Here is a 23,326-nt window from a genome sequence, read left to right as displayed (position 1 = left end):
TTTCTCCCCACCTGGGTTGGTTTTGCCCACCGCCTGAGGAAAGAAAGACGTCTCTTAATGCCAGAGATCAGTGTAAAGGAAAGGAATTTATTATTTATTTGAAGTAATACAAACTAAAGTTCTCCACAAACACACAGGTCCTCCCAGCACCCTCCATTTGGCATAAGCGAGCAATTCCAAAACCTCGTGGTCCCAAAAAAGAGAGATGCCAAATGGCTGTCACCCCTCCGTTTAAATCCCAGCGCCAGTCTTCTTCTGCAGCCTCATTTCCAGCTCCTCCCACAATTGGCCACAGCTGCCAGCATTCCGGGCAGGTGCGGCCCTGTGGTGTGAAGCCAATTATCTCCAAGCTCTTCTGGACCCCGTTACAAATCCCTATTTGGAGCTCCCTTCTTGGCTGCACCCTGTTACAAACTGTTTCAATTTTATTTAACATTTTAAGTTACTCTACAGCTCAAATTCATATAATGCACACTACTAAAAAAGTGCAAAATATTTACTGTCAACATTTGGTCATGAAACTGAATACACAATGGTTGCATCATCAACCCACCTTAGCACTTTTGCTCATTTTAAAAAAACCACAGCTTTTCTGAAATCTTGGACGTTTACAGCCACTCTGCATTTTCCATCTACTCTCTCCTGAACTGGTTCAAATGGCTTAGCATACACCCACACGGTGTTAACAAAGTCATTAACACCCTGGCTGGCTGCAAAGACCTGTTGTTCAATTGTTGCTTGAGTATGAGTCTATTAAAGTAGCCATATCTCTGAACCGCTGTATCATGAAGGTGAAGAGTGAATTCTTTCAGCTTATCCAGATTTTTTATGAATATAAGATATATTTTCCCTATGAGGCAAAAAGGAATTAAGCCCTGACTTCAAAAATTCTGACTGAAGCCTCTTTGGTAAGACTACATAACATTTTGTTACAGATCTGCTATAGAAGTAATATTCAATTTACAATACACATGTATTAAAAATAATTTTACCTGCCTCTTTGAACATGCTAAGATATTTGGGTGTCAGCAATAATTGGTTTTAGCCCTGGCAAGTTAGCTCAGTTGGTTAGAGTGTTATCCCTATAGCCAAGGTTGTGTTTCAGTCCCTGGCAGGGCACATACAAGAAGTAACCAATGAATGCATAAATAAGTGGAACAACAAACGGATCTCTCACTTGCCCTCTTCACTCCCCCCATAAAAAGAAATCAACAAATAAAAAACTTTTTAAAGAGAAATAGTTGCTTTTAATATCTCTTAGGGTGAATGTATCCAATTGTGTTTTCCCCAAAATATTCTTGCTTCATTATTTTTCAAAATTAACACTAGAACCCTGGCAGATGTGGCTCAGTGGACTGAGTGCCAACCTGTGGACCAAAAGGTCAGTGCTTTGATTCCTAGCAGGATGATACAGAGAGATCTGATCAGATAACTGGGAAGGAGAAGGAGAGGCCATAGGTGGAGGTAATGGTAAACAGTCTAGGATGGGGATTGGCTGAGAAGTTGAATGCCCAGAGCTCATGGAATTATGGGCAAGAAGATTTGAAATAAAAGCAGCAATCTTGGCCACTGAGAGGGGCACTAGCTCTCTCTGGCTCACTGGTCCTCTTCCTCAAGGATGCCTGAATGATCATATTGCATCTGCCTGTGTTTCCCAATGGACCGTATTTTGGATGGGAAGTTACTTGGGGCACAGCCCAGGATCAGGCTGGCCTGGCAGAGGGTGGCTGGGTTATTCTTTGAGTGAGTGGTCTAGAGGGGACGAGCTCTGAGGCAGAAGCCTGCCATTCTTCCAAAATTGTGTAACTTTTGTATCTTATGTTGTTTTAGTTTGTAAACTAACACTATGGAAATAAAATAATTAAAAACTAATGGGAAATGATACGAGAACTCAGGTGTGAAAGAATTTAGCCTAAATTGAAAGCTTTAAGTGGCTCATGCATGTGGAAAGCCGTTATTGCAAAATTGTGTAGCTTTTGAATAAAGATGCCTTTCCTTTATCACCAAAATTTTGCCTCCAGAACTTTGCCTAGACCAGGGGTGTCAAACTCATTTTTGCTGGGGACCACATCAGCCTTGCAGTTGCCTTCAAAGGGCCAAATGTAATTTTAGGCTGTATAAATGTAACTGCTCCTTAACTAGGGGCAAGGAGCTTGGTGTTGCCGCCAGGTAGAAACAAGGTGCTGGGCTGGATAAACAAGCTGGAGGGCTGGATTTAGCCCGCAGACCTTGTGCTTGCCACCTGTGGCCTAGAGGGTGGCAGCAGGCAGCAGGACTCCATTTGCTGTTTGGTAACAGAAGGATATGGGATGGGGAAGAAACTATAGCTGCTCAGGGCAAACTACGAACAAACTGTAAACATGACTGTGAGGACTTGTGTAACAGGGTGTAGCCCTGTGAGAAGAGGGAGAACCACGTGCTTTCAGCCAGAATTGGGACCCCCTGCAGCCATGTGAAGGAGTACCACTTGGCTCTGCCAGAGGTGGGGACCCCCACACCATGTGAAGGAGAGAGAACCGCGTGATTTTGGCCAGAATGGGGACTCCCGCAGCCATGTGAGGAGGGAGAACCACACGGCTTTGTCAGAGTGAGGACCCCCTCTTGGCCATGTGAGAAAGAGGAGTACTACTTGGCTTTGCCAGGGTGGTGACCCTACCCTCTCCACAGCTCTGGTGGAGAGAAGAACCATGCAGTTTTGGCCAGAGTGCTGACCCCTGCAGCTTTGGTAGAAGAGGACCACGTGGCTTTGGGGTGCTCCCTTTGGTCGTGTGGCCTGGGAAGCAGGAGAGACTTTGCCTGGAAAAATGGGTACAAAGAACTCTTGCCAGTAGATCATGAGAAGGTGCCACATGACTTTGGAGTAATTAGAGATCCTGCCTGGATGGCAACACAGCTGACAATGCCAGTGGCCTGAAACATGGACATGTGCTTCTTTTCCTGAGTTACAGTACCCTGAATTAGGGCAAGGGGAGAAGGAAGCGCTGTGGGCGTCTATGGTTATCTTAAAGGACTTCGACATTTTAATGGGGGACATTCATTGGATCACTACTTTAAGTCTGTGTAGCTTTAAATAAACCTTTCCTTTCCTTTTCACAAATCTCTGGCATTGAGAGATGTCTTTCTTCTGGTGGCGGACAGATGAGCCCAGTAGGTGGTCAGGATGGTATTAGTATACCATGGCGGGGGGGGGCTGTTCTGTAACAGTTTTTGGCGTCCCTGGGTGGGCCAAATATTGCTTCCCTTGGACCTCTGTTCGGTAACGCTTCTGCTGGCAGAGTCACTGGTGACACAGCCGGAGGCGATGAGGAGCAGTTCATACAGCACCTGTGTGAGCTGGGGGGCTGGATGCCCAGCCCAAAATGAATGCCTGTTCATGTGCGCCTGTGCGTGGCTGCGAAAGTTTGTCCTTCTTAAAAATGGCAGACAAAAGAGGACCAAAGACACTGGGGGACTGAAAAAAATGGTGGACACTGATACGCCATAGGAAAAACTGGGCACTCCCACTAGCTTCCTGCACAGGTGGTATGTCGGGAGGGCCTTTTTTAAAGAAAAGGCTTGGAAAGACCGGCTTGCTCTCTCACATGCTTGGTATGGAAGTCACCCTCTTGCTCTGGAGCTTGGTTCAAGCTCTCTCTAGGCTTTTAGCATTGGGATGTTCTGGACCTCTGTCCCTGCTCCCCTGCACAAATGAGAGGGTTTATGGGACTAGGAGATGTGGGGCCAACCAGGGACTTAGACCATGGAGAAGATGGGAGCCCAGTCCTGGAGGCAGGGTCCCCTGCTGGAATGTGTGCCCCCCTGGGCTCCAGCATCTGAGACGCCATGATCCAGGTTAGCACAGCACAGAGTTGCAAGACTGCTACATGGAGACAGAGCAGTGTCCCCCAGATCCTGAAGGAGAGAGCTTCTGTGAGAAGATGGCGACTCTGAGACCACAAGTGCGCATTCCAGAGAGGATGGGGATCTGCTGGCATGACCGGCTTAGGGACAGATGAGGATGTGGGGAAATTCTGGGTATGGTTTTGACTTCTGGTCTTTTGGGGAGCAAGAGCAGTTCTGCGGCTCATGGGAGAGAAGGGCTCAGAGCAGGAGTGCTCTTAGCACCCCTAAATTTGGTACCCTGTTAATAAAAACCTGTATCCTTCAACATGAATCATTGAGTAATATATAAGGGTGTCAAGCAGCCAAAACCCAGTTGCACAGTTACACTACAGATGGAAGGAAAAGTTACATTATAAGAGAAAGGAAAATAAGAGCTGAGAAAAACAGTAAGTCATGATCAGAGAACATAACACAACCCAGCGGCAGGCTGATAAGCAGCTGGTGAGCAGACAGAACCTACAGCTGCTCTTGCTGGAAAGAGATGAAAAATGCTTGGACTGCCCTCCGTGCTTGGTATTCTCTTCTAGATTCTCTAATGACTTATACACTAGCAGATGTTTTCTGGAGCTAGGTTTGCCTGTACTGTAAATGTTTCTCTTATTAATGTTTTTCTGCCTTTAATTTCCTTGCCCATTCTTGACCACCTAGTCTAAGCCTTGTGCAGTACATAGAAAATAACTTGTCCTGCCAAATTATGATAGCATCCCCACAGAAATGAGTAAGTAGACTTGTGCAAAGTTCCTGCGCTCCAGGGGCTTTCAAGCCACTTGCAGAGATCAGATATAAACTTGTGATAAGTTATGTAATTAAATTAGTATGTATTGCTCCACATTTTTAGAATGACAAATCTGAGCCTTTCAAGTTATGAATTTGTTTCTGTAGGGGTTGATTTGCCAAAAAAAAAATTAATCCTGAAAAATCTGCCTTGGCCCATATCAGGTCCTGTTAATGTCTAATCAAAACAGATCACAACAAACTAGTACAATAACTTAGCTGCTAAAACCTGAAGTAGGAGTTAACTACCTGTAGTTTTGCACAACTTTTGGATAAATCATTAGTTTGTAAGTTAAACTTTAGCCCATAAAGATGTCATATGGAATTCTTACCCTGCCTGGAACTTTGCACTTATAAATCAGGACATTCATTTTACCCATTTAAATAAATGAATTTACCTATAACATATAACTTTGATAACTCTTGTTAAATAATGTAGATGTTTTAGTGTAAATGTTTAGTTAATGGGTAGTATTCTTCATTTCAACTACATGATTTGTTTTTCTGAATGTTGTATATAAATGGATCTAAAACATGTAAATGATTATTACAGTTTTATTATATATTCTTGTTCTTGAAGCAAGGGAAAAAAACACTAAAATAATCTTTCACTCTTAGCTAGATTATTTGTTGACTTTACTGAGTACATGGGATCCAAAACTTCAGTTATTTCCATGATTCTTAAAATAAGTATTTGGTATTTTATATACTTTCAAACATCTTACAATTAAGAGTTTCAGACACATATATTAGTGTCTTAGGGTCAAAATCAAACCATCATAATTCTTTTATTTATTGATATTTAGAGAGAGACAAAAACATAGATTTGTTGTTCTACTTGTTTTTGCATTCATTGGTTTCTTCTTGCATGTGCCTTTATTCTACCCTCACCCAAGGACATTTTTTAACTGCTTTTAAAGAGAGAGGGAGAGAAACATTGATGTGAGAGAGAAACATTGATCAGTTGCTTCCGTACACTCCCTAACTGGGAATGGAACCCTTAGTCTTTCAGTGTATGGGACAACGCTCCAACCAACCAAGCCATACTGGCCAGGGCAGAACACAATTTTTAAGATCTTTTATTTTATTTTTTAATTACAATTTTCAGCCAATATTATTTTTTGTATTGTAGTTTCAGGGGCAGAGTATAATACTTTACGAAGTGTTCCCCCCATATTTTCAGTACCCCCCTGATGCCATACAGAGTTATTACAATATTATTGCCTATATTCCTTATGCTGTATTTTATATCCACATGACTATTTTGTAACTACCATTTTACTTAGTCCCTTCACTTTTTTCACCCAGTCTCCCAACTCTTTTCCCCTTGGGCATCCATCCATAAGGATGCAATTTTTTTAAAGAACAATCTATTATTTGAAACAAAATGTTATAACACAAAACAATTTGGATGTTTTTTTCTATCTGCTTTTTACCTCCAAATTTTTCAGATAGTGATTTACTTGTATATTCAACCTTAGGCTAGAACACAAATGTAACTTTGGGCTGCCCAAAAAATTTGTTTGAGTTTTTTCCATACGATGGTTCTACTAGCGCTTAGTTGTCTTTAACTTCATTCAAAACAATTTTGTTAGATTGTATTGTGACAGCTGTCATATCAGCATTCATTTAAAACTTATCAAAATTGAGAAATTTTTGTGTAGCCATTTTAATATTGAATATGGTAGAAAATATGCAACATTTTTGGCATATTATGCTTTATTATTTCAAGAAAGGTGAAAATTCAACTGAAACACAAAAAAAGAGTTGTGTGGTGTAAAGAGAAGGTACTGTGACAGATCAAATGTGTCTGAAGTAGTTTTCAAAGTTTCATGCTGGAGATTTCTTGCTGGATAATGCTCCATGGTCAGGTAGATCATTTGAAGTTGATAGCAATCAAATCAAGACATTAACTGAGAACAATCAATGTTATATCACATGGGAAATATACTCAAAATAACCAAATCAATAAGTTGATTGATTGGTGAGTAATTGGTGATAGTTGGTGAAAATGAAAAATGTGTCTTTATTTTATGGAAAAAACTAAATGGACTTTTTGGCCAACACAATAGAAACCACGGAAGCATAGAAAGGAGAAAGGAGGTGGGGTGGCAGTGTCCAAACTGATAATTAAAAGTGAGGGAGAAGGAAGTCTTTTCCATGGTAACTTGGAGGTGGTTGGCTGCGTCAGGATGAAGCTGAACATCTCATCCCAGCCACTGGCTTTCAGAAACTGTTTGAAGTGGATAATGAACACAAACATCTACCTTTTATGAAAAGTGTATGGTCACAGAAGTTGTCATTGATACTCTGGGTGAAGAATGGAAGGGTTATGTGATTTGAATCGGTGGTGGAAACAACAAACAAGGTCTCCCCATGAAGCAGGATGTCTTGACCCATGGCTATGTCCTTCTGCTACTAAGTAAGGAGCATTCCTGTTAGAGACCAAGGAGGACTGGAGAAAAGAAAGTGCAAATTTGTTCCAGGTTGCGTTGTAGATGCCAATCTGAGTATTCTCAACTTGGTCATTTTTTAAAAAGGGAAAAACGATATTTCTGGTTTCACTGATACTACTGTGAGTTGTTGCCTGGGACCCCAAAAAGCTGGCAGAATCTGCAAGCTATACAATCTCTCTAAAGAAGATGATGTCTACCAGTATATTGTGAGGAAGCCCCTAAACAAAGCAGGTAAGAAACCTAGGGCCAAATCTCCTAAGAGTCAGTGTCTTGTTACTACACACATTCTCCATAACAAAAGTTGGTGCATTGCTCTGAAGAAAGAGCATACTGAGAAAAATGAGGAATGAGTTACAGAATCTGCTAAACTTTTGTCCAAGAGAATGAAGAAAGCCAAAGAAAAAAACACCAGGAACAGATTGCCAAGAGATGTAGGCTGTTCTGAGAGCTACTATCTGTAAGTCTGAGTTTAGTAAAAAATGAGATTTTCTAAGTAACGATAAGATCAAAAGTTTTTTTTTTAATGAGGGAGAGCTGAGTAAATGATAAAACAAGGGGTTGAGCTTAGACTAAGACAAAATCCTTGGCAGCTATGATACTGAGGGACTTCAGCTATGATAGTGAAGGACTGCAAAGGAGCTGGGAGTGCCTAATGTCAGGGGTGGGGGATGATACAATCTGCTATGGATTTATGGCCTATAAATTTATCTTTAAATGTCTTTAAAATATAAACCATATTTTAGTTGAAATATGTCTTCAGTGACTTAGACTCTTTAAGCTTTACTTTCCCTGTGAAGTCTTTCACTGTACCCTCCCCTTATCAGGGATGGTGGATATATCTCTCTCTGGTTGAACAAACAAACGAACATGTATACACTCCAAAGTCTTGCATTTACCACACTCTCCTGTAAGGATTAAAGTGTCTGTCTCAGGAGACTGAGCAACTTGAGGGCAAGGATTACGTCTTCACCAGTTTTGTAATAATATCTATGGTGTCAAGTACGATGACTTGGCATATATTGGTAAAAGATACTCTACAAATCTTCCGTGTATGGGTGAAGAATGATTGTTCACTACTGGATCTTTAACTTTTCCTAAAACAAAATTTACAAACTTTATTCGCAGACAGTGTGTCTTCTTTAGAATGGCATTTAATTGGGTCTGAAACCCGAAGGACTATAATCCCCACAAAGCAAAGTATAGGTCCCTGGAAGGAGCAGACAGAAAACCACCAAGACTCATCTCATTCCTCCATGGCGCCTAGAGAGCCCAGGGAAATGCAAGGGGTGGGTACCATAGGCAGTAGGTGACGCGCTTCCGGTATGGGTTACTTGGTTTGTGGGTTTGGTTTTGTTTTGTTAAATTTTCAAAAATCACTTTTGTCACGAGACAAGGTGGGTCCTAGTGGTCGTGCTGCAGGTAGGAGGGCTCTTGCAGGGGGTCAGGTGGGGTGGGCCCCTGTTTAAGGAGGGATGATGAGTTCCATGGCTTTTTGCAGGGTTTGATCTTTTCTAACCTGAAGGCAAAACTCCGGGAAAGTCGACACTTGCCGGAGAAAGATGAGTTCAAGCTTAATCGCAAGTCATAGCAGTGACGCGGAGCCGGGGGGCTGGACGGTGGCTTCGGGGGCCAGGTGCGCCGCGCCGTCCCTTCGTGATGGACTTTTGATAGTAAAAGTGGAGGAAGAATCTTCCGGAGGTCAGGAGTCCGACCAGCCCATGCTCTGTCTGGATCCCGAAATTTGTGGACAGCATTTTTGGCGGTTCCGTTATCAGGAAGTGGACGGACCAGAAGAAGCTCTGAGCCAGCTTAGAGAACTTTGTCGTCGTTGGCTGAGGCCTGAGATGCACTCCAAGGAGCAGATCCTGGAGCTACTGGTGCTGGAGCAGTTCCTGACCATCCTGCCCCGGGAGCTCCAGGACCGAGTGCGGAAGCACCACCCGGGGAACGGAGACGAGGCTGCGGCCCTAGTGCGGGCTCTTCAGAGAGCCCTTGGTGGAACCTCAATCCAGGTGGGGAGTGAGTGTGCTGGTGGGTGGGAGTGTGGGGAATGGAGGTGTGTGGGATGCTATGAATTTCAGAAGTGTTTTTCTTCCTATTACATTCTGTATAAACTTTAGAGTATGTACAACACTTTGAAAAAATTATTTGTTTTTAAAAAGGGGAAGGGAGTGGGGTAAACATCAGTGTGGTTGCCTCTCGCGCGCCCCCTACTGGGGACCTGACCTGTAACCCAGGTGTGTGCCCTAGACTGAAACAAACCCGTGACCCTTTGGTTCGCCTGTGCTCAAGCTACTGAGCCACACCAGCCAGGAGAAAATTTAACGTCTTTCTTTAAAAAAAAAAAAAAATAGACTGGCAACCTAGGTATGTGCGCTGACCAGTAATCGAACAGTAACCTTTGATGTAAAGGGACCAGCTCCAACCAACTGAGCCACCTGGCAGGGCTGCATAAAACTTTTTCCTTTCCTTAGGAAAAAGTGGCAGATCCATCCAGGAAGTGATTCTTTAGTTATGGACCACCCAGCCCAAAACCAGCACGGTAGTGTTGTTGACCCATTGTGAGATACCCTTCCGTCTAACTAGGTTATTGGGAAAAAAAGATGTTGGGATACTAGAAGAGCAATTCCCCACCATTTTGAATGTGAAGATCTCTTTTTACCTTTAACGGGTTGGCGACTCCCTCCTCTAAACAGTTGATAATAATACTCCAGAGAGGAGAGAGAGGCTGGAAGTAGAGTAAATTATTCATCATACTTACCTGATTACCCCTCCATTAAAGTTCTAATTATATGGAGTTCAAGGAGCTCATAGGTTGGTAACCACATCCACTTAGTGGAAGAGCAACATACCTCAGCTAGGTGGGCGCAAAAGCTTCTGAGCTTGGAACCCTCCCAGACCTTGCCCTATGCATCTCGTCTGTTGCACTGTTTCTGAGTTATAACCTTTTATAAGAAACTGGTAATCAAGTAAATTGTTTTCCTGAGTTCTGTTTTGGAGCTGCTCTGGGAAATTAATTTTGAACCCAAAGAGAGGGTTGAGGGAACCTCTGATGTAAAGCTGGTCAGAAGCAGGTCATGAACTTGTAGTTAGCAGCTAAAGTTGTGGCAGTGGGGGGGGGCATTCTCATAGGACTGACCCCTTAACTTCTGAGATCTGAGCCCATCTCCAGGTAGGTAGTGTCAGAAGTAAGTTACTGTAGGACACTCAGGTGGTGGAGAGAGGAGGCACAGAACCTCATGGGAAAGACCCCAGGGTGGTCAGGAGGCAGATGCCAGGAGCTGGGGGAAAGTTTAGGCCAGACCCCAAATTGAAGTTTCAGAGGAAAAGGAAGGGTATGGCATGGTAAACAGTAGTACTGGTTAGTTAAAATAATTTCAGTCAGCTGTAAATTAGAACAATGGTTCCTAGTTGCCTGGTTTCTAGCCTTGGGATGATTAAAGCAGAGGAATCTTGTCTCCTGGAATGTGCAGGCCAGATAGGGAAGATAACGGCTCTGGATTAACTAGTCCCAGCTGAGCCCTTTGCTCTCCAAAAATTAATTGGCTGGCTCCATGAGGGTCAGTTTCCCCAGACAGAAATGTGTTTTGTTTTGGAGATGTCAAAACATGGTAAAATATAAGAAAACATAACAGAAAAAATTTGTTTTTAAATACATTTCTCTTCCCTTTCATTGAGTGAGGGGTACTTGGAGTCGGTTTGTGAGTCATCACTGGAACCTAGACAAGTATCTCCCCCCAGCAGTTTTAGACCCTTCCCTTTCTAAGAGCTATGGCTTTATCTGCTGTGAATAGTAAACGTACATTTATATAAAACACCTCAAAAGATCATCTTGTTGGGTAATCTTCTTGTTGGGCAGCGGTCAAGGATTAGGCAAAGGAAATTGTAGAGTGCCTGCTGCTGATGAGGGACTTTCATCTTAACACCAGTAATTGGAACCATTTCATGTGGGAGAAAACTGCCTCAGAGCCAGCACTGGAACTTAGGACTCTGGTTATCTGTACATTTTTATATCAGATTTCCATTTTGAAAAATTCTAGTGATGAATCTCAAATGCATATTTTGCTCTTACCCCAAGTTAGTGTAGACAGTCCACAGAATGGCTTTTTGGGATTACAAGAGAATGGCAGGCTCTGTCTTTGGTCACTTTGAAACTCCCCCATCCATACAAGATTCACTGGTAAAGACGCAACAGCTGTGTTTGTTACTTCACTCTCAGTGCTTCCTCCTCGCTCCTGGCTGCCTCCTCCCTGGAGTCTGGCCTCATCCTGAGACTAGGGGTAAGGCTCTCCTGGGACAGCCAGTGCTGACGGGAGGTCTGCTTTTGTTTCAGGACTTGGTGAAGGCCAAGGATGTGTCTCTTACCTGGGGGGAGTGGAAGCAATTTGACCCAATTCACAGGGACTTCTACGGGGAGAACATGCTGAAGGATGATGGGAACACTGTCCTACCAAGTAAGTGCTGTGACTTTGCTTGTTTCTAGCTGTGTGTCATTTGTGAAAGGCTTGCTTCAGTCTGATCCCTAAGCCAGTCTGCCATTCACAGACATAGGCTGAGAGCCTTAGGGTCTCTTCTGTGACGTAAGCAAGACTTTTCTTTTTTTTTTTTTTTTTCTTTAAAGACTTTTCTTTTCTGTATTGTTGGGTGAAAGATTCAGCTTCTTGTTTTATTTACATATAGAAAAGTATAAAAAATTAATGGGCATCTGTGTGTCTACTACCCAGGATTACTAGGTTTTAATACTAAACATATTGGCTTCATATTTTTTATAATAAATACTGTTATAACTATAGGTGAAGTCCTGTGTACCTTCTATGAAAGCTCTTTCCCTTATACCTTTTCCAGAGGTAACCAATATCCTGTTGTGGTATTTTTCATATCAATGTGTGTTTTATATTATTTTTATATATACATGTAGTCTCTTTCTCTGTCTATATATATAACTGTGTGCATGTATAAATGTATAAACATAAATATGAACATATGTTTTTACATATTTATGATACATAAATTATATCACTATATGATTCTTTTGCACCTTGCCTTTTCCTCATTTTTGAGATTTATCCATGTTGATGCAGGTAGCTCTGTAGTTTAACATCCATATATTCATCATAGAATATTCCAAAATTCATTTATCCATTCTCCTGCCAGTGGACATTAAAACATAATTTTTCACCATTACAAACAGTATTTTACTGAACATTCTTGTGTCTTTCTCCCTATGGTCATATGTAGGAGTTTCTGAAGAGAATGTACTTAGGGATATTTGCCAGTTGTGCTGTCCAAAAGTACACCGGCAGTATATAAAAATTCTTTCTCTACATCCTTGTCAGCCTATGGTGTCTGGCTGATGGCATGATGTCTTAGCACAGCAGTGCAAGTATTCCTTTTAAAAGAAGAAGAAAAATTTAAAATATGAACAATAAAATGACAACCAATACATACTACTGAACAAGCAGAACAGAAACAGACCCAGAGACCCAGAGAACATTTTGACAGTTGCCATATGGGAGGGACGGTTGGAGGGATTAAGAAGGTGAAGGGATCAGGAAGTACAGATTGGTTGTTATAGAACAGTCATGGGGATGTAAAGTGTAGCACAGGGAGTATAGTTAGTAATATTCTAGTGACTATGTATAGTGTCAGATGGGTCCAAGATTTATTGGGATGATCACTTAGAAGTTATATAATGCCTAGTCACGGGGATGTGCACCTGAAAGTAATACAATATGGAGTATGTTGACTATAATTGAAAAATAAAAAATGGTTTATATCTTTTTTAAATGTTATGTCATGCCTTCACTTCTTATTTTACACACAGCAGAAGCCTGTGATGTCTAATGTGACATAGTATGTCATGGCTCTGTGACCTTGCCAGCCCATCTCCTACTCTTCCCCTCACTCTGCTCCAGCTCCAGCTCCAGCTCCACTCACCTTGTGGCTCCATGACCATGACTGGCAGCCTGCTTCATGGTCTTTGCTCTAATTTACCCCCTGCATGGAATATTCTTCCTCCAGATCTCCACTAAGCAAATTCCTTGATTTGTTTCAACTTTTTGCTCAAATTGCACTTGTCACAGTGAGGCCTGACCTGACCATCATGTTTAATACTACAGTTTGCCTACCCCTGTCTTCTCCCACACACTGCTGACTGATCCCTCACCTTGCTTGACTTTATCTGTAGCATTTATTACCCTGTAACAGCCTATGTACATTCCAGATTCTAGTATGTGTCCTAACTGAAGAGCAAACCAATAACTATGGCGTATCAACTGAGCTAGCAGGCCAAGGCCTAGAATTTCTTTTGTTAAACCATCGGTCAGACATATCATAAAAGCTAAACCACCTCTCTTGACAACCCTTCCAAATTTGCCTGCTATAATATGGTGACTCAGACAACAGTGGAGTTGGGGGTGGATAAGAGATGGTGGGTGCAGACACAAGAATAAAAGCAAAGAAAGAGTTTGTACAGGAAAATGCAAGCACATTTGAGAGGTTAACTAAAAGACTTCAGGAGTGGTTTAAAGACTTCAGGAGATTAAAAAGATTAATGAGGGCTGTTTTTCTGCTAGTATTTGTTTATTTCACTCTTGCACAGGATGAAATGTCAGCAATTTGTATCTTAATGTTTCAGATTTGGAAACCAGAACTGAGAGCAAAGAGTTGATTCCAAAACAAGAAATTCTAGAAGTAGAGCCACAGATGCAGCTACAAGAGCAATCCTTCTGGAAGGCTCCCCTGTTACCCAGATATGGTGATACCTATGGGAACAGGGTAGAAAAGCAGTCAGGACACCCCTCACTTGAAAGTTCTCCTGAAGAGCAAGGACTCGTGAGCATCTCAGACTTCAAGAATGGTCCCACAGAAGAGGGAGACTCCAAAAATAATGAATTTGGGAATAGTGCCAGAAGGTCAAACTTGGTTCTTCATCAGCATGACCTGACAACAGAGAGGTCTGTTAATGGTGACGAAGGTGGTGACAGGTGCAGACAGAGTTTAGATATGGTGAAAATTCAAGTGGTGAAATCTTGCAGATCTGACAGTGAGGAAAATTTTCATCCTTCAGGCCTTTTCAGGACCCAGAGGCAGCTCCGTGAGGAAAGACCTTACAAATGTGATAATTGCGGGAAAAGTTTCAAACAGCGTTCTGACCTCTTGAAACACCAGAGAATCCACACTGGGGAGAAACCCTACGAATGCCAAGAATGTGGGAAGAGCTTCAGTCAGAGCACTGCCCTGATTAAACACCAGAGGACACACACAGGGGAAAAGCCATACACATGCCCCAAATGTGGGGACAGCTTCCGACAGAGCTCACATCTCAATCGGCATCAGCGAATCCATGTAGGGGAGAAACACTATAAATGTACTGAATGTGGGGAAACCTGCCGTGTTTCCAACCGTTTCAGACATCAGAGAATCCATAAAGGGGAGAGACCCTATACTTGTGAGGAATGTGAGAAGAGCTTCAAACGGTACTCTGACCTCTCTAAACATCAGAGAATCCACACCGGGGAGAAGCCATATGGATGTTCTGTCTGTGGGAAGCGCTTCAGTCAGAGTGCAACCCTCATCATACACCAGAGAACTCACACCGGAGAAAAACCATATAAATGTCTTGAATGTGGTGAAAGCTTTAGACAGAGTCCACACCTTATCCGACACCAAAGGATCCACAGAAATAAAGCTCCATCATTTTGACATGCTTCTGCATGAGCTGTTGTATTTTTTTCTTTTTTCATTGCCTAGAAACTACATTCTCTGGCTTTGAAGTAGTTTACTCAGTTGTGCATTGTACTTCCTTGGTCATCATGTTGATGGGAGAGACTTGGTTCTTGCTGACACATGTAAAGAGTTCAAGATCAGGAAATCTGTTAGCGTGCAGTTTATTAGTGATCCCTTCCCATGGAAGAGAACGGGCCTAGCTAGAGTGGGGGGGATGAAAGGCAAAGGTTCAGGGCAAAGCAGGATGGCCAAAGTAAGAGTGGCTGGAGACCAGGGTGGCCTGAGGCTGGTGGCCAGGGGCCCAGTGGCCAGAGAGCCAAGAGTGCCTCTGAGCCTCCAAGAGAGCGAGTCCTTTGTTCTGAGGACTTACATAGTTGATGGGATAGGAGAAAAAAAGTTACATATTGATTAATGGGTAAATGTGGTGCCAGCTTTCCTGAGGGGGTGTGACTAACCAAACGTAGATATGTGTAGGGTTCTGTTAGCCTCAATCTTATCTTGCTCCAGACTCCATTTGTTCATATTGTAAAACAAAATACATGACAAGAGTCAGTTAATTAAAGTTGGGGCACTTGTGTAAGCATTAGGGACTCCCTTGTAAAATAGATTAGTGACCAGAGGTAGACAGTTAACCAAAGTTGTTTGATGGGCTTTGGGCACTGTGGACACTTTGGGCACTTTTCTCCTGCATTCCAGGCTCTGGGATGAAAACACAGTTTCAAGCCTTTTCCAGAAAGTGGAAAAGCTGTCTAGAATCTCAAAGATTGCCCTCCTTCCCTGCTAACGTAGTGTTTCTGGTGATGCTGGAACACCTGGCAATATTATCAGACCAGGCTCAGGACTACTGAGTTGGCATGTGAGACATGTCTCCTTCCTCCCTGCATCCGTTTACTGTTCATGAAGTGCTAAAAGTGTTTCTGGTGACCAGGATGCCAGTAACAGCAGTGCAGTCTCAGAGTTCTTCCTGTGTCGTCTCCTGCTTCAATCACACCAAGATAGATTGGGTCTGACTTAAAGTCTCAAGACATAATAAGTTCATAAGAGTATTGCTGTGAAGGAGAAACACGTAAGTTGGGAGCCACTCTGACAGGTGGTTCTGTGGAGACCTCTGAGAAGCATGAGGGCTGACATGGAACAGAGTTCTATTCTTGTCTCTACTCTTCCTACCTCTGCTGCTCTTGGACCAAATCTTGCGTTCTCCAATTACTTCCCTAAGAATTCATTTTAGTCACTTAGAATCGACTTTAGATGATAGGATTTCAAATACTTTAGCGTCCAAAACACCTTATAAGTGCATACAGGACCCCCCCAATATTATTCACTTCTAAAATATTTATCTTTGCCATCTTCTCCCTTAGCATTCTTTCCCTACTGTGTTACACTGTAGGCACAACTAAAAACTCGGATTAGATCCTAAATCTATTCTCTTAGCACTTCTGCACACTGGTAACATGTATTGCATCTAAATGCTTGCTGAACCTTTTTTAAAATTGAGATATAAGCACATTATTGGATATTTGGGAAAACAATGGGAAAAGAAAATCACCCATTCTTCCACACTTGATCTGTTTTTGGCATTTACAGCTGACCTTTGAACAATTTGGGGGTTAAGGTTTCCTACACCCTGTGCAGTTGAAAATCCATGTATAACTTTTGACTCCCCCAATATTTAACCCATCCCTAGGTATCTGTGGGGATTGGTTTCAGGACCCCTGCAGTTATGAAAATCTGCACATGCTGAAGTCCCTTACAAAAAATGGTGTAGAAAAATGTGTATGCTCGGCCTTGCATGTTCGTGGCTTTCCAACTGAAGGTTGAAAATACTGTCTTCATCTGTGGTTGGTTGAATCCACGAATGTGAAGTGGCTTCAGAGTGCCAACTGTATATTTATTGAAAAAAAAAACCCCTGTGTATAAGTGGACTCTCACAGTTTAAACCTGTGTTCAAGTGTCAACTGTTTTCTGATTTTTTTCTGTGCATATTTTTATATAAAAATCTGTTTTTTATATTTCATTAATAGGTATTAAGGATTTTATATGGTTTTCATAAACTTGATATTTAATGGCTGCATCATACGCTTATCAAGTGGATGTAACAATTGGACCATTTTTTATTGGAAATTTCAGGCATTTCTCATTTTTTATTGTTGCAAGCAATGCTGTAGTGAATATCAATGTAATTTTAACATAGTTTGGATTATTCTTTAGAATCTAAGGCTAGGTTCTCAGGTCATCAGTGTGTGTGCTTATTGGCATTTAATTCCCAATCACATTCTATTATGAGAGTTCCACTCTAGCCTTACCTCGTATCAATTTTTTCCTAAGTGTACAAAAACCGAAACCAAATTGTCCTTTAGAACTCATCTCCTTGACCTTGGATATGGTAGAATAGTATGCATGCTCTCTTTTTTGACCTTCCTTGTAACTGACAGGAGGGACTCTGAGAGGGCTGGCCTAGATGCCTTAAGATTTTTGGAGTGTCATATGGAGTATTTAGTTTTTATTTAAATGAGATCTAATATTAAGAGAACTGGGCTGACGAAGAGGCGATGGTAAAAGTTTAAGCAGGCCACAACCTGTATCTCATTGTTTTGTCCAAGCTTATCAAAGTTATTTGCCCAAGGTCACATAGCTAGTAAGTCATTTACAGGGTGGGGCAAAAGTAGGTTTACAGTTGTGAGTAAGGAAAACGGAGTTTATCCTTGTATTATTTAATTATTGTATTATTTTCCATACAAACAACTTAAACCTACTTTTGCCCCACTGTATGTATAATCTGGTACAGGTTCTGATCCTAGTACTTTTACTATAGAAAATCTGCAAATTTAAATCAATTGACTGTCCTCTCTCCAACTGCAGTTTTCCTCCATTTTTCTTCCCTTCTACCTTCTACAGACATTAACTCTTACCTATATACCACTTCAATTGGCCACATATGTATCTTTGGTCAAGATGCTTCCTCTGCTTTTAATCCCAGCTCCCTTTTCTCAGCCCCTAAATCACAACAAAAAAACTCCACTTTCATAACAGATTTAAAATTGTGTTTCTTAATTATCCTGTCACCAAATATTTCCCTAACACTATCTGTAGATTTTGTTTACCATGAAAACTACAATATAGAGTAAATTAGTATATATGTGCCATCTCTGATCCCTAGATTATAAAGGGTGAGTGTCTCAGTCCACTCATGTCATAAAAAAAAAAGTACCACAGGCTGGGTCAATAAATAACAAATTTCTTTCTCACAGTTCTGGAGGATGGAAGTCCCGGATCAAGGTGCTGTCAGGGTTGGTGTCCTCTGACGCCTCCTTCTGTCTTGCAGACAGCTGCCTTCTCCTTGTGCCCTCACATAGCCTTTCCTCTGTGTAGTGGGTAGAAAGAATTCTGGTATAAGGACACTGGCCCTAGCAATTGGAGCCCCACACCTGTGGCCTCACCTTAATTACCTTCTAAAAGGTCCTATCTCCAAATATAGCAACATTAGGAGTTAGGATTTCAACACATTAGTGAGCAATCACCTTGACACTACATCCTCCCATAGCACTGAGCACAGCGTTTGCCAAAGTGGCAAATCTAGATTTTTGCTAACAAAGAGATAGAAGATCTGAATGGAGCTGGGAGTTATAAAGTCATTAAAATGTATTGTCTTACAACATCTTGAACATTTTCAAGTTCTACTCTGGAAGGGCCAGCGCCCTGCTGGGGACTTAATGGGTCTAGGGCAGTGGCAGAGTTAAGAGGAAGCTCATGGAGCCCCCTGGTGGGAACTTCAGGAACAGGGCTCTGATCCAAGTGAGGGACCAGTGTCCAGGGGGTGCACAGAACAGAGCTGTCTACCAGGCACAAGCCGTGGGGCTGGCCAGGGCTAAGCAGATGAGCCCATGCATCGCATATCTGGCAGGATTCTGAACAGTCTTTAGGAACCATTGTTGACTCAGCAGGCGTCATAATAAAATGTGAGATTACTGGGGGTCTCTGGCCCCGATCTTGAGTGCCCAGAGAGTCACACTGCCACTTCAGATGAGTGGACTACAGAATCTACAGAATCTATTTTGGCTCCTATCAGAATCTGATGCTGGACTCTTTTGGTGAGCAAAAGCACTTGTAATTGGGCTCCCCATTTTAATTGTTTTTAATTGTCCAAGACTCACTTGCTGGACTAGGTTTAGCTGTTGGCCACAGCTGAGCATAGCCTTTAGAGCATGACTCTAGTTCTATAGTTAAAAGTAGCACTTGCAGTTCAGTCTTCCATCAGGCTTACTGCTGACTTGCACATCAGTGTTCATCCACACAGCCAAGAGCTGCCATCAGGAAAATAAATGGTCAATTTTTTGCTTTATCAGGGAGTTTTATGGCTTCCACTTGACAGTGGGGAGAGTCTTAGAAGGGGTAACTGTCGGTCTAATAGCCCTGCTGCTCCTCTTTACTGATTTGAATGAAATGCATCCCTCTAAAGGCCTTTCTTGTGGACGTGACTGGGGAGGTATATGTTACCAAGATCTCACCTACACATAGGTCCAGAATCCTTGATCTAAACCCTTGGGCCTGGCCACAGGTGCTTAAAAAACCAGAATTGTTTAGTTTTTAGAAAAGTAAGGTATTTCCATAATATCACATATGGGTTTGGGTCAATATGCCATAATCTAACATGTTAGCATTTCTGGGAAACATGTATGAATGTGCATATGCCAGTTGGGACTACAAGTAGGCCGCTTCACCACCAGGTGATGTCAGGTAAGCTCATGGATTATGAGAAAGCTCATGGATTATAATACCATTTGGTAACCAGATGGATTATGAGAAAACATTTTTGCCCTCAGTCTTCAGGATTTTTGGAATTGAAAAAATAGGGATTGTGGAGATATATATGCAGTTATCTATATCAACCTACATAAGATTTTACGTACATATCTAGAAACACACAAGGCTCGATTTTAAGGACAGAGGGTCCCTTACCAGCTAGTGGAATACAGCGCCACTTTCTTAAATGACAGCAACTCCTGAAGAATTAGGAAATAATTATGATTCTTGAAAAGTACTGAAGTTAAAGGCTATGGGCATCCTAATGATTGTGATCTTTGGAAGTGCCTTTCATTGTATCACTGGGCCTGTCAGATTTTATAAAAATGTTTTTTAATGAGGTACAATTTACAAAATAAAAATACTAGATGAATTTTCAGGAACCGAACATGTCATGTAACCAGTATCCAGATCAGTAAACTAAACATCACCAGACCCCTAAGCCCCTCCACCTGGTGCTCCATTCTAATCACTATCTCCCCAACCATAGGCATTATCTTGTCTTTAAGCAACATAGATTAGTTTTATCTGTTTTTGTACTCTATATAAATGGAATCACCCAGTATACACTCACATTTTTAAAATTTACCATTATTGACATAGTTGTTACTTACTGACATTTTGTGCCTGCCCCTCAAATTCATATATTGAAGCCCTAACTGCCTGTGTAGCTGTATTTGGAGATGGAGCCTCTAAAGGTAAGTGAGGTTCTTAGGTGGGGTCCTGACCCAATGGCACACTGTCCTTCTACGAACAGACACCAGAAAGCTTGCTCTTCCCACACGTACACCGAGGAAAGACCATGTGAGCACACAGCAGAAGTCCTCACCAGAAACCAAATCAGCTGGAACGGAAATTTATTTTCTCACGGTTTGGAACTCAGAGATCAGGATGTTGGTGCTAAGACCTCTCTCCTCTCTCACGCTGTCTTCTCCCTGTGTATGGTTCCTTGTGTATCTAATAGAGCTGTATCCAAATTTCCTATTTTTATGAGGACATCAGTCAGATCAGATTGTGCCCCTGGTGGCTTCACTGTATTTTAATTACCTCCCTAAAGGCCCTTTTTCCAAATACAGTCACACTCTGAAGCACTGGGGTTTAGGACTTCAACATATATATTTTTTTTGGGGTGGTGGTGGATATACAACTAAACCCATAAGAGATGAAAACTGCTAAAAGACCAAGCTTAGATATTTGTTTAGTAATTAATTCTTTTTGCATAATAGTGACACAAATAAGTAGCCATAAATTTATTTTTAAAAGTCCAAGAACTTACCTGAAAACATATTTTGCCAGGAAGTCATCTATTTCTATGCTATTTTAAAATTTATTTTATCATTTTATATTGTATTTTTGCCGTATACTTATTTGCATCCAATTTCCCCTCTTCTTCATTCCTGGTAGCTAAGAAATGTTGACAAATGGAGAGGCCACCTTGATAAAGCTACAGCTGAGAATAAACTCGAACAAGGTAATTACTGTAGGCAAAAAAGAAACATTTCCTCATTCTTAGACTCGAAGTTTGATAAAAGCACCTTTTCATGTGGCAGCAGTTGTGTATTGATTGGTCTCTCCCATGTTTTACACAATTTGGAATTGATAAACCTTTTTTTTTTTTGCTAAAAAAGGATGTGCTTGGGACAACTGTGGGAATAAAAAGGATATGGCCCCTCAAAGGCTACAGTCAGCACTTTCTCAGTACAAGCCATTTACTTGTGGGTGGAGGTGCTGAAAAGCTGGTAGGGGAACGAAGAGACACAGGTAAGGGAGGGAAGACAGCTGATAAAACAGCTGCCATGGTGAGTGAATATATGTAATCCCATGGGAAAATCTGAAAACAGTGTGCAGCACATGCTTGAGATATTCCACCCAAAGGGGAAAGAGATCTGGTTTACATCAAATTCGAATACAGCACTGGGTAAGGCCTGCTCCCGGGATGTGACAGTTACCCCACAGAGCAGCGGCCTGTCATGGTTTTAGAAAAAGTCTGCAGGCCAAGAGATGAAGAGAGTGCAAGGCAGATGAAACACACAGAGCGGGTAAGGCCAGGGTGGGCAGGAGCAGGGCACTAACAGTGTCTGCTCTAGACACCGACTCGGAACTCTCCGTAGAATGCAGGAGCATGGCGGCTTTCAACTCGTGCATGGCGGCTTTCAACTCGTGTGCTACACAGAGTGCTGTGTTGCACACATTTGTAAAACGTGCAACACCGGACTATTCGGTCAGGGGCACTGACCGCATTTCTCCAGACTGTCAAATGAAAAAAATGATAACAGCCAACACAACAACAGCCATCCAGTGTGAATGCATCAAAACTATACCAATTTTTAGCCCTGCCTGGTGTAGTTCAGTGGATTGGGCGTGGGCCTGTGAACCAAAGGATCGTGGTTCGATTCCCAGTCAGGACAACCCATGCCTGGGTTGCAGGCCAGTTCCCAGCAGGGGACGCATGAGAGGCAACCATACATTGATATTTCCGTCCTTCTCTCCTTCCCTTCCCCTCTAAAGATAAATAAATAAAATCTTTAAAAAAATTCATGTGTTAAAAAAATATGTATTAGAACAGTAAAGTGTTCCCTGTACATTTTAAAGGCAGAATACAAAACTCATGTAAAGTATGGTCCACAATTTATATTTTAAAAATCTATGTACATAAGTATACATATACATGGAAAGACTAGGAAAAAGTAAACCGAGATGTTGACAAGTTATTTTTGAGCAGTGGGCCTGCAGATGACTTTTATTTTCTATTATTAAAAAATGATTCAACAATAGGTATATATTAAAACATTTAAAAGTGCTATAACATTTAACTCCAAAATTCCAGTCCTAGGAATATATCTTGGGACATAATCAGAAATTCATATAAAGATTTATAGTCAGCAATATTAGGAGCTCTGAGTTGGAAACTCCTACAGTAGGACACTCGGCATTGGATTACGAGAAAGGCTGGGTCCTGGGAGGAAGGAAGCAGTGAAGGTTCAGAAATGAAGTCAGTTGGGAATAATTTCCTGGGCAACTAGTGATGTTGCAAACAAGAAAGGAACCCATTTTCACAAAAAAGAAGACAGACAATTCAAGAGAGTCGGAAGCTAGCCTTTGGAATGCAATCAGCCCCAATCTTTTCAACTCCAATAAGTCTTATAGATGTGGAGGAGGCCAGTGGCAGGGGCAAATTTAAACTAAAGGAGTCTTCCTTACCCACAATCCCTCATCTGAATGAAACCCTGAGACCAGATGAGTTTCAGGATTCAGAATTTCCCCAGATTTTAGAAAGGTGACTTTCTATTGTATACTACCACAAACAGCAACAGGGTTTGTAGCTGTTCTTTAATCAAACACATGGATATATCCGATACTAAATATATAGATACAAACATCCAATGGGAACCCTGGCTGGTGTGGCTCAGTGGATTGAGCACCAATCTGTGAACCAAAGAGTCACCAGTTCAATTCCCAGTCAGGGCACATGCCTGGGTTGCGGGCCAGGTCCTCAGTAGGGGGCGTGTGAGAGGCAACCACACATAGATGTTTCCCTCCCACTCTTTCTCCCTTCCCCTCTCTCTGAAAATAAAGAAATAAATTTTTAAAAAATCCAATGGGGAAAAATAAGGATGATAAATAGCTTTCCGTAGGATGAGTCAGGTTCAGCTACCAGATGACTTCAAGTTGGATCTTGTAGCCAG

At 41.9% G+C, this 23,326-nt stretch overlaps 1 protein-coding gene and 1 pseudogene across 3 annotated transcripts; both read left to right on the top strand.

Moving 5' to 3' along the window:
• Positions 1–6,848: 6,848 nt before the first annotated feature.
• LOC119043963 (40S ribosomal protein S6-like) lies at positions 6,849–7,557 on the top strand (annotated as a pseudogene).
• Positions 7,558–8,425: 868 nt separating this feature from the next.
• ZNF394 (zinc finger protein 394) lies at positions 8,426–14,831 on the top strand. Of its 3 annotated transcripts, none has more exons than XM_037138187.2 (4): positions 8,426–8,506; positions 8,611–9,124; positions 11,446–11,566; positions 13,750–14,831. In XM_037138187.2, the coding sequence occupies exons 2-4, from the start codon at positions 8,672–8,674 to the stop codon at positions 14,814–14,816; spliced, it is 1,641 nt and encodes a 546-aa protein (XP_036994082.2). In that variant the 5' UTR covers positions 8,426–8,506; positions 8,611–8,671; the 3' UTR covers positions 14,817–14,831. The 3 variants fall into 3 exon arrangements, with proteins under 3 accessions (XP_036994082.2, XP_036994081.2, XP_036994080.2); XM_037138185.2 differs by having other exon boundaries at positions 8,442–8,531; XM_037138186.2 differs by having other exon boundaries at positions 8,431–9,124.
• The last annotated feature ends 8,495 nt before the right edge of the window (positions 14,832–23,326 follow it).

Source organism: Artibeus jamaicensis, unplaced genomic scaffold (assembly GCF_021234435.1).
Source record: "Artibeus jamaicensis isolate MK-2021 breed Jamaican fruit bat unplaced genomic scaffold, CSHL_Jam_final contig_402, whole genome shotgun sequence".
Taxonomy (NCBI): Eukaryota; Metazoa; Chordata; class Mammalia; order Chiroptera; family Phyllostomidae; genus Artibeus; species Artibeus jamaicensis.
This window is presented reverse-complemented; position numbering and strand designations above follow the sequence as displayed.

What these genes read in the sequence shown, in the direction of transcription:
- ZNF394 (XM_037138187.2), top strand. Translation starts at nt 8,672, where the DNA reads ATGAGTTCAAGCTTAATCGCAAGTCATAGCAGTGACGCGGAGCCGGGG. An exon ending in TTGGTGGAACCTCAATCCAG is followed by an intron (nt 9,125 to 11,445) that starts GTGGGGAGTGAG and finishes CTTTTGTTTCAG; the next exon opens with GACTTGGTGAAGGCCAAGGA. An exon ending in TGGGAACACTGTCCTACCAA is followed by an intron (nt 11,567 to 13,749) that starts GTAAGTGCTGTG and finishes TTAATGTTTCAG; the next exon opens with ATTTGGAAACCAGAACTGAG.